The sequence below is a fragment of the Quercus suber genome, unplaced genomic scaffold, assembly GCF_002906115.3.
Source record: "Quercus suber isolate HL8 unplaced genomic scaffold, Cork oak 2.0 scaffold_213, whole genome shotgun sequence".
In the NCBI taxonomy this organism is placed as follows: Eukaryota; Viridiplantae; Streptophyta; class Magnoliopsida; order Fagales; family Fagaceae; genus Quercus; species Quercus suber.
In genome coordinates, this window is record NW_027069671.1 from 1,018,208 (window position 1) to 1,029,274 (window position 11,067).

Here is an 11,067-nt window from a genome sequence, read left to right on the forward strand (position 1 = left end):
ATTCTCAAAATTCTCAAGTTTGCTGTTACAGCTTTGTATAGAATCCACTCCTGATGTGAGAGCCCGAGGTACTGCTTCGGGGCTATCTAATTTTTTTTTCCCTGTAAAAGAAGTTCAGTAGAGCCCAATTCCATAATGCTGGCCCCGACGAGCCTGGTCATATGGCGAGCTTGCCAGTGAGCTCACACCAGCCACCCAAACTGGATTTGAAGTGGTAAAAGCTTTGCCTGGGAGGTCACTTCCGTTCACTAAGGACAACATTTTCGATGCCAAGAAGAACCACTCGGTGTCGGTGAGCTCTTCTTCGTCAACAGAACCCGAGCTCAATAAACTCTACTCCAACGAAGATCTTCGAATTCAGGCACATCTATACTCTCTTTTTTACTTTTATAATATTTCTTTTTTTTTTTCTTTTGTATTCCGCACATCTTTAGGCATGCTATCCAAACTAGTTTGTGTCTTCAAACTTCATGAACCAAGCTAAATCCTTACAGGGAATGATATTTCCTTCATTGACAATTTAATCCATCAGTTGGACTGTATTTTCTAACTTAAGAATTTAGGCCCCTTTATACTACTTTCTAGGCTTATAGATTGAGTCCTTTCCTTCAGCTATATATGTCCATTCCACCAGCAAAAAAAAACTGTCTCTAATCTCTTAAAACATCATAGTATGTTCAACTGCAAGCTTGAAAGACTCTTTGTGCTCTTGCAACTCAGTTCAGTAAAAACAATTGTAAGTAACCTCCTGTTTGATTATTCTCTGTATAGTAGCATAGTTGGTGCATTGTAATATCTAACATTTACCCAGCCTAATATCTCATTTGCTGTGAATCAATTTAGAAAATTTATGCAAACTCCTACTGATATTTATTTCACTGCTGCTAAGAGAATTCTACTGTATCTCAAAGTTACTCTACATTATGGTCGCCATTTTATGCCCATTTTTACACCTAGCTCTCTCCCCCTTTTTGTCTATACTAATGCAGATTTGGGATAATGACCACTCTGACCAACACTCAACTTCCAGCTATGTAGTCTTTCTTGGATCTAACTCCCACATGGTTTGCATAGAAGTAGTCCACAGTTTCTAGATCCTCCACCAGGGCCAAATAATGTTCTCTTGATTCTACTACCGTCTGAGTTATCCTAGCTCTGAATGGTTCTTCAATATATATGCATTTTTCTCCCCAGTGCCCCTTGCATTTGGTATGATAACGTCTCTGTATTCGCTCTTGCATCGAACCCCATGTTTCATCCTCAAACCAAACCTTTTGAAGTAGATTCACTTTGTTTGCAGTGTTCATAAAGATTTAAATATCAACAGCATTTCAAGCGCAAATCAGCTTATGGACCACTTTAGTAAGGACATCGGTTCTCAGCATTGTGATCCATTGAAAACCGTACTCATGGTCACCTCCATGCCCTTTCAATCTAATGCAGTAAAATATAGAAAAGCAAGGTATATGCATTGTGATCCATTGTGATCCATTGAAAACCGTACTCATGGTCACCTCCATGCCCTTTCAACCTAATGCAGTAAAATATAGAAAAGCAAGGTATATGGATATACCCTATATCCCTTGTAACACATAAGAAATTCTTTAGTACATTAAAAAGAACTGCAAATCTCAAGAAAATATTACTCATTAACTCAAACCAAGTACTCTTGTTTATATAAAATTCATGAACACAAAATAACATAATGTGAAACTTCGTGGAAAAATTCATAGTAAGACATATAAAATACAAGTATGCACCTCAACTATAATGCTTCTTTAGCATCTAGGGGAACAAACTAATGGTTGTTTCCACAAGGACTTCTGCAAATTCATTTATTCAATGGTAAAGCCTATGTTTCGGCTGAAAGAGAAACCTAGACCAATATGTTGAGCGGATTGTATCAGCCCAAAGGTGAAAATGTTGCCAAGCAAATAATGTGACTGGGACACAAGCGAGAAGCACAATAACGATAGGAATCCGAACATGTTTATGATCATATATCATAGAGATGGCCGCACCGTAGGCTATCACCATTGTAGCAATGGAAACAAACAGTGCTGAGAGTCCAAACATCAACCTTGCAGGTAGTGATACAAGAAAATCGTTTTCAGCATAACGTGATGTAAGAATGGACAAGAACGTTACTATTGAGGCTGAGGAAGAGAATAGCGCTACTGCATCCGATATGACAAAAATCAGAAACCACTTCTTTTCTAGAAATAGAGGAGCACCCTTTTCTAGATATAGAGGAGCACCATCGTCATTTTTAACTCCTCCTGGTAGAGTAAAGATTGCCGCAAATACCACAGTTGCAATGAGTGTTGCAACAAGCATGCATGAAGTTGCAGTGCTCTTCATCCACTTCTCCCCTTCTTTTAATAATTCCTTGTGCTTCTCTGTAAACAGATCCTTGGGTGTTTGGTTATCTGAATTCTTCATCTTAATATATGAAGGTGGCACAATTTTTTCCACTCCCTATAATGGTCATTGAATTAAAGTTATACAAATACAACAAAATCCACAGAAATGTCCAATTCAAACTTATAAAAATTTCATAAATTATTGTAGAGCAACAAAATATTACTTGAAAAACTGTTATTTGCAATTAAACCAAATAAATGGAAGAAATATGCCACTAAATATTAAGAAAAAAATTAAATCCAATAACTATAAATTGATTAGAGTTATTATTTACCTTAAACCACAATAGCTCTCTTTGCATTTGGAGTGCAGCTCCTGATACGATTTGGAGTCGACTAAGAGGTGCCAAGTTTGCGGCTAGATGTAGGATGTTATTATTATTCTCATCCTTATATGCTGCTATCAAATCTTTAATTGCCCCAATCTCATATATTAGATTAAATATACTCTCATGACGATTAAGAACTGCAATATGAAACAAACTTCGATTTTTATGATCAATTTTCCATATCAGATCAGGGTATGCGTCAATAAGGATAATCAGAAACTCAAGACTGCCTAATTCTGCAGCATCAAAGAGTAGTCTTGAAGGTTCTCTAATTAGCTTTGAAATATCTGAATCTTGCAGCTCTAGAACATGTTTCCAAAGTTTTTTGACTAGTTGATGAGCTAACGTCTGCATCAAATCCTCATGATAGATCCATTTGAAGCCTACAGGTAGAATTAATATTAGTTCCAATATAGCATTACACAGAAATGATACAAAATTGTTCGCAATAGTAAACCAAAAGGTGCCCTGTTGTTTTTCCATAACGCTTTGTGTCTCTTGTTTTTCCATAATAGTTTGTGTCTTTTGTTTTTCCGTAACGTTTATCTAATTAGGTCTTTCACATTCTAGAATTTTCTGTTACAAATTGAAGTGTCATTAGAATAAAGACAACTCTTGTAATTCCACTTGGTTGGAACTCTATAAAAGGGAGTGGAGGTGTGGTGTGTAAGTGTGTGAGAGAAAATTGTAAAGAGTGAGAAAAAATATAGAGAATTCTAAACGCAGCAATCTAATGTCTTGTAGTATGTAAGAAAAGATTTTTGGAGAGTGCTCAAGATAGTAGCCTTATTTGCAGAGACTTCTATACAATGCAGCAGCTTGATTTCTCTTTATGCGTGAGCTTGAAGTATTCTAATAAAATTATCATTTCCCCTCCTCTTTGTGAGTGCCTATTTTGTTATACTTCTTGTCAAGGCCTCTTAAAGCCAACAGAGTGGTATCAAAGCTTCCACTATTCCAAACAAAATAAATGAGATGCCTATTCTAAAATAACAATTGACTTATGAATAGCATATTATTGAATATATATTAAGAACAATTGAAATTGCATATGGATCCTAGAGACTTTAAGGTTTTACAATAATCAACCCCTGAAGATTAAAATAGAACATTTTTTACTCTTGAACTGTCTAAAGCATGTAACGTGATCTCAATGCCAAAGGAATCATGTATAATTGGATTTTCAAAGTGTAGAGTGGCATATTAATAAAGTGTTTTTGCCTAGATGAAGTGGAACCCAAAATAAACGTATTTACCCAACCCTTTCAAGGGTCAGCACATGTTATTTGCTAAGAGATTTTTGAGTGGGCTCAATAGACTAACAAGAATTTATACTTCTTTTCCAGATTGACAGCTGACTTGTGTTGGCAATTGTTGAAGGCTTTCGAGCCAAAATGTGCAAGGCTGTCTCACCCTTTGCATCTTGAGCAGTGGCTAATGATTGGTCCTTTTCCAATATTGTTAGAGCTAGATCTGTAAAGAAAACACAATGGTTCACTATCAGAGTCATACCTTGCCTCTTTAACTCTTAGATATATTCAGGTGTAATGGAAACTTAACAAGGAATGCAAAGCATGTTGAAGCTGTCTTATGTACAAAGAAGGCAAAGCATGGCAATTTTATTCAAGTACTTTGGGGGTGGGGAATTATCCAGCTAGCTTATGATTCCGATGTTTACATGCTAGTTCAAATAACTTAGGTGTGACAGAACCCAATTGGATTAATTTTATGTATTAAACTATCTATGGTAGGTTTCAAACAGAAGGAAGGTGCTTCCTAAAGAAACACATTGATAGTTGATAAATGAATACATAAATGACTAAATTGTGCACCTTTGGTTACATATCTGTTGCACTAAACATTCTTGGAGGATGTTTTGTAGAAAAGTCTGTTCCATACTATAGAAAAATAACTTGCAATAGAAAAGTAAATTGCAATGCACAAATGTTACCACTTTTCCAAAATATATTAGAAATTTAGAATGAGGTCCTTATATTTTATCCTGTGAAATGAACAAAGATTCATATCCTTATTATCACTAAATGAGCACCATTAGTCAGCTATAGACAAAGTGAACTCCCTCTAAAAGGGCAAAATCTAGCAAGAGGACATGACATGAAAAATCATTTCCAAAATTCAATAAAGGTGAGGCTGTTGTGGATGGCTATTTAATGTGATACAAATATCTAGTTATAAGGGCATCGTACCGTATAAATCAGCTGAGATAGTACCAAGAAGGAGGCTAATTTTTTCATCATGAGCTAGGCTTCCAAAGTCAGTAACAGAATAAAGATATGACACCATTTCCCTATGCCCAAACAAAGCTGCCATGTATAAGGGTGTCTTTCCCTGATTACCTCGAATCATAGGAAGCTTTTTGTTTTTTTCCACCATAACCTCAGCAATTTCCACAATTCCTGATGCAGCAGCATAACAAATTGCAGTGTTTTTATCTTTATTTTGCAAAGCTAGATCCTCTTCAGTCATATACTTAACCAGTTCCTTTACAAAAGCAGTGCGTTTTGCAGCAGCAGCAATGTGAAGAGCTGTCTCCCATTTTCTATTTATCCTAACGCGAACAACATGAGGATCTTTGTCAATGACAACCTTAGCAGCTTTCCATTCACCTTTGATAGCAGCTTGATATAAAGGTACACATGCGGAAAGGTGATCCCTTCTTCTTTCCCCTGAAAATTTTCAACCATGAGGAAAATGTAATGGAATTTTGTCAAACTATATCTACCCCAATAGCCTGCATCCCCAAAACATTTCCCCTGCCTTCTAAAAATTTAACATGTGTTTCACAATGTGTCACACTACAAGATCCTATATTACTTGCATTGTAAATAAAACCGGCACCTTAACACTGTAGAAGGTCCACTGAAAGAAATGATTTGCATATTATGTCTCCAGAACAATTTAAATAGCACTAAATGCACCTCTAAACATGAATTCATAACCCAAAGAATTTGATTGTTTCAAAATTCTAGGAAAGGTTGCAGGTGGAGAGAGTACTCCAGAGATTTATTGAACACTAAATTTAAGTCAGAATATTGCAAATTTAGACTTGGGAATCAAAATCCTAACCCTAATAGGAAAATAGAAGACTCATAAAAAGAAATGCTGCAAAAGACATTACCCCAAGCCCCTATAAATTACCAAAACAGAAATTTTACTGGAGATGTTTACTAAAATTCTTTGGAAGGCAATCAAACTATTGTTTGGGGGTCCCAAAATTCGTTTGAGGCACTACTTTAGTGCTCATTGAGAGCATTCAGTTGATACAGTGTATGTCTCTTAACTCTTCTCAAGATATAAAATTATGGCCTTTCTAAGTTTTACCATGAAAGCCCTTCAATAAATTCTGCTGGGGCTTTGATCTATCTATTAACTCTAAAAGAGTCCATAAATCTTCTATGTTATTTAATTTTGTCAGTTCTTCAATAGCTTATATCTCTAGTATGTTTCATGATTAGCTTTTTTCTTTTTATTTTTTTGGATAAAGAGTATGTTTCATGATAAGCTAGTACTCTGATGACTCAACATTGGAAAATTTACATTTATATTGCTCTATAAGTTAATCAAAGCACCTTTAAAAGTTACCTTTGTTCCTGAAATTTGTAGAATTCATGCCCTCTGAAGTGTGAGGTTGTTTGTCTTATTTTTGCAAATTAGCTTCTAAATGAAACAACTAAAGGGCAATAGAATGGAATACATCTAACAGTGACAGTCCAACAGCAAAGAAAACAGGACATTGTAATATTTGAAAGATTAATATATACATCAAAAATTGAAATGAAATGCATGACCATAACAGTTCATTAATTTGAGTAATAATTCTTATTTTAGAATTCTATTTTAGATTAGAAATGCCTAAAGCTGAGGCCCTAGGATAGTAGCTAATCTATTAGTAAATGAACGGAGTTAGTGATGCAGCACAGAATTGCAAAGGGCATATGCATAGGGATTTGGGAGAGAGCATAAGAAACCCTTAGGCATCATCTCATATAACTTGTTTGAACCATAGGCTTCACCACCTAAGACTGCTTAGAATTACCATCAAGCAAGAGAGAAAAATCTTAATTCAATGTTATTCATCTAATTCAAGAATCCCACAATGATTTTATTTTTCATTTTTATTTTTCGCCTTTTAAGTAGAGCTTTTAAGGTTAAAACAAATAAGTAAGAAAAAAATGTAATCAATTACATTAAATTCATATATAAAATCAAAATAAAATTTAAAATCTATCAGCATTAATTCTGGTTGCACTCCCTGCATCAGTTAGCATCCATAAGATACCATATTTATGCTGACCCACATTCAAGATATAACCAAATATTAAGAATGAGGATGATCAACAGAAACTCTCTCTCTCTCTCTCTCTCTCAACAAAAAAATAATCTAATTCACATCTTGTCACACAAACAAGAGCCAACATTCTCAATTTACCAAGTAGAAATGAAGGCTAAACTATTGTCTATTGATATATGTCAGTTCTTCACTGCTACTTCCCTCTATTTCTTTGATATTTATAAAGGTGTGTGGCTAAATCTTGAAAAGGCATTCAGAAAATTATTGAATCCTTCTTGTACATTTCCATATATTAGTGTTTCAAAATCATTTCTTAGGTTTCATAGAAACTTCAAATGTGTGAAATAACCATGTTAAACATGACATACGTTTATGGGTACAAAAAAATGTGCCCAAGCCCAACAATACACACTGCTGAACACACTAACATAAGCATCTGACAAAGCATCAAAGGCACATAATCAGATAATCCTAGAAGATGAAATGTTTGGCAGAATAAATTACATATGTTTGACAAAATATACGGCACCATTAAATCTTTTTTGTCAAAAAAAAATGAAGAATAGAAGCAACTGACTGTATAATGATTTAAATATGTCTCTATACAAAACAGCATTCAAACCCAGTACATCAAATAGAGAAATTTGTCCTCATTAAAGTAAGAAATCAATATGGTTGGCCTTCTATCAACTTTAAAGCTAGGGGAGTCAATCTAATAACCTAGAATCTAATTTAGGGGCCTTCCTAGTGAGCAACACTAAACAAGATTCCAAGGCCATGAATAATGACTCGGGGTAGATTCAAGTACTGCAGTCACTACAAATTCTGCATCCACTCTCCAAAACTATTTTTTCACTTGACAGGCACACTTTCTACATGAAAATGGCGCAGTGTGAGCTCAAGTAGATACTACATGCTTGGATTCCTGAAATTGTATTCTAATTACATGCTGTAAATCATGTATTTTGTAAGAGTTATACAGCACCTTGCAATTATTTAAGATTTTCTGCAAAACACATAGGCCTATATGTCGAGATATGTAAACTGAAATAAATTATGTATAAAAGAGTCTATCCACATGCTCCAAAAAGTTTTCACAAACAAGTGCCATCAAATTCCTGTAAAGTTTGGGCTGGTCTAGATCCAGCAAAAAGGGTTGGGTGTGAGATTAGCATTGAGAGCTAGAATAGGACTCATAGTCAGGAAAACCAAATCTATCTAGCAAGCCCAATTTGGGAAAATACACAAGATAGTGTACAGAACTTTCTGCAAATAATACTACACACAACCAGTGATACTTACCATCATAAAGAATTCGAGGTGGCAATTCCCCATTGGGTGTTGGACATTCACTTTGAGATCCATTGGCCGTTTGAGCTCTCACTTGTTCAATATTCAGACGCACATCTTCTTGCATTGGCATGTCTCCATCCTTGGTAACGATCACAGATGTTTGAGGACTAATGATTTCAATACTGGGTGCCAAAGTGGAGGTGCTAAGACTTATTACATGAGAGGAAGGCACTGCAGAGAGTTGAAGGCTGGAGTTTGAATTATATATAGGCTGTTCCTGATGAAAACTTGTTCCCTCAAAGGAGAAGGAATTCTGTCTTGTTGAATTGTTCTGAGATTCACGAGCAGTTGTGTAACATGGGGGAGAAGCAGATTGAGAATTAGTTGGAGGCAACGAATCCACTCTCCCAGCTGTAGTCACCTGACTCACCTCTATCTCTTCTTTTCTTTTAGGTGGCATCTTGGATTAACTGTGTGATAAAAATCAAAAAATGAGAAGTAAATTGAGCTCATGTGTGTAAGCACACACGCACGCACATGTGTATGCGAGAACTTGATTGATATGGATTTAACTTCTTTCAAATGACACAGAATTATGGTAAACAAGCTCAAGAAAATGAGTCCAGACTCCATACGTAAAGGACGGGTTTCATTTCTTATTCCTGGTGGATAAGTTTCATCAGTGATAGAACAAAATTATATCAAAGTAATATATTCAATCACTGGTGACTATAGATGGGCTACCATACAATCAAATAACTGATTTGAGAGTTAATTCTCATTTCTTACAATAAAACAATCTCAGGACTTGGGCTTGAATTTTCTTGATGAATGTCAGGAGCATCTTCAGCCTCTACCATTTCTTTTAAAGGTGTTCCTCATCTTAGTCCAGCATCCCATGGGATACTAGTAATGGGAGAACCATTAGAATGTGAGTTTTCTGTAAAGTGTTGCACAATTAACAAATCAAACATGATAATTTTCTCACAAATTCCTGTAAGGTAACAGTAATGCTATGACATTCAAAAACCAAGCACCACCTTAAGGGTTTTGACTCTGAAATTTTTAACTTGCAGTACAAGCAAGTTGCTGTACAACCTGAAACAAGTCATATAAAGAATACATTGTTCCCAGAAGAGTTGTTACAGCCTCGTTTTTCTAATGAGTAATGTTAGGGAACACAACCTTGTTCACAACGGTTGACATAACCTGTTGTAATTTGGAATAACATCACTTTCACTTGGATCTCCTACTGATATCATTTTTATTATGCATCAATTACAACAAGCCATATCAACTGATGTGAAAAATGTTGTGTTCTTAGATTTATTAATTTTCTTTGTTCATTTTGATGGAATATGCTTTCCGGAAAACGTTTTCTGTATTTTCCCCTGTTTGGCACACCACAAACCGCGTCGATAAAAACGTTTTCTACCACAAACAAATTGTGCTCATTTTGAAGGTCACAACCAAACACAAAAAACAGGACAGTCTTCCAAAACATGTTTTCTGGAAAATAACTAATAAGTCATTTTTCTCTAAAACATTTTCTGTCAAAACAAAAACAACCGGAGCGTAATTGAACGAGAAATGAGAATGAAAACGTTATGTAATTCAAACTTTCAACTCTCTGCAGTGCCTTCCTCTCTGCCATAATCAAGCTAAAGTCCATTAAGAAAATTCTTCTATTTCTTCTGTGACCACCAGCATGAAAAATATTTATACTTCTTCAAAAAACTGTATTTCTTTCTCAATCTTTATCATTCTTCCAAATTTATTTACACACATGCATTACTGTTTGCAGCACAGGTAACAGAAGAGAATAAAAAATAAATAACGAAAACATATAAATTAAAAAGAAATAGTGAACAGTAAACAACTCCCACATCTTTTAATGTTGCCATAGTTAAAGATATAAGCTATAACAACTGAAAACTTTACAAGGAACTTAGAACTTACTTGTAGATTGTACACTCTTACTTTCTCAGACTTTAGGCAGCTCCTAGATTTTGATGGTTGAGTTTGATGAGTGCTTCAACAAGGCCTTACTGGATAGGTCGGAGTACTGAGTTATGTGAATTCACATCACAACAATGTAGTTGATGATTGCATAGCTAAATCAAGAATGAAGAAGACTTGCTATATATATATATATATATATATTAGAGATCAAAAAAGTCAGTCAATGATTTAACTTTAAGTATTGAGAATCTTTATGAAAGACAAAAGAGTTTCTTTTCTATTCCATTTTATTTTCCTACGCGGCTGCTTTGACGCTTTCGCCCAACGCGTATGGGAATTGAAATTATAAAATAAACACAAAAATAAAATAAAGGAAAGACAGGACAACCACAAATAATTAGATAGAAAGCTTGTATATATTTAATGATATAAAGTTGTGACAAAAGTTAGAGAAAAGCTTATCACATGCAAAAGTAATTGCTTATTTCTTAGATTTGAAGTGGGTTCAACTCTTTTGGTCAGTTTTTAATTTTTCCTTTTATGTAGGACTTTTGTAATATTATAATTAAAATGGTTAATTGATACTTTTTACTTTTATAGCATTTACTAATAGACTATTTTATCAAAGTTTTAATATTTATTTTTATAGGAAGTATTAAAAGTTATAAAAAAATAATTATTTTTTACTTTTTTTTTATAAAATTTTTAAAATATTTTTCTTAAAACCAATTAAAAAAAAAAAAAAAAA

The 11,067-nt window shown here is 34.5% G+C and overlaps 1 protein-coding gene across 5 annotated transcripts; it reads right to left on the minus strand.

The window, feature by feature from the left end:
- Nucleotides 1–1,649: 1,649 nt before the first annotated feature.
- On the minus strand, nt 1,650–10,548 carry LOC111992362 (ankyrin repeat-containing protein ITN1). Of its 5 annotated transcripts, none has more exons than XM_065779573.1 (7): nt 10,317–10,545; nt 9,147–9,263; nt 8,367–8,827; nt 4,960–5,439; nt 4,076–4,225; nt 2,699–3,135; nt 1,650–2,478 (listed from the first exon to the last, which is right to left on the minus strand). In XM_065779573.1, the coding sequence occupies exons 3-7, from the start codon at nt 8,815–8,817 to the stop codon at nt 1,840–1,842; spliced, it is 2,157 nt and encodes a 718-aa protein (XP_065635645.1). In that variant the 5' UTR covers nt 8,818–8,827; nt 9,147–9,263; nt 10,317–10,545; the 3' UTR covers nt 1,650–1,839. The 5 variants fall into 5 exon arrangements, with proteins under 5 accessions (XP_065635645.1, XP_065635644.1, XP_065635647.1 ...); XM_065779572.1 differs by having other exon boundaries at nt 9,147–9,297; XM_065779575.1 differs by lacking the exon at nt 9,147–9,263 and having other exon boundaries at nt 4,166–4,225; nt 10,317–10,548.
- Between the last annotated feature and the right edge of the window lie 519 nt (nt 10,549–11,067).

Excerpts from the sequence above, each read along its gene's own strand:
- LOC111992362 (XM_065779573.1), bottom strand. The coding sequence starts at position 8,817 with ATGCCACCTAAAAGAAAAGAAGAGATAGAGGTGAGTCAGGTGACTACA. Across the intron at positions 4,226-4,959 it reads TATCTCAGCTGATTTATACG|ATCTAGCTCTAACAATATTG; the intron begins GTACGATGCCCT and ends TTTTCTTTACAG. Across the intron at positions 3,136-4,075 it reads GAAAAGAAGTATAAATTCTT|GCTTCAAATGGATCTATCAT; the intron begins GTTAGTCTATTG and ends TTCTACCTGTAG.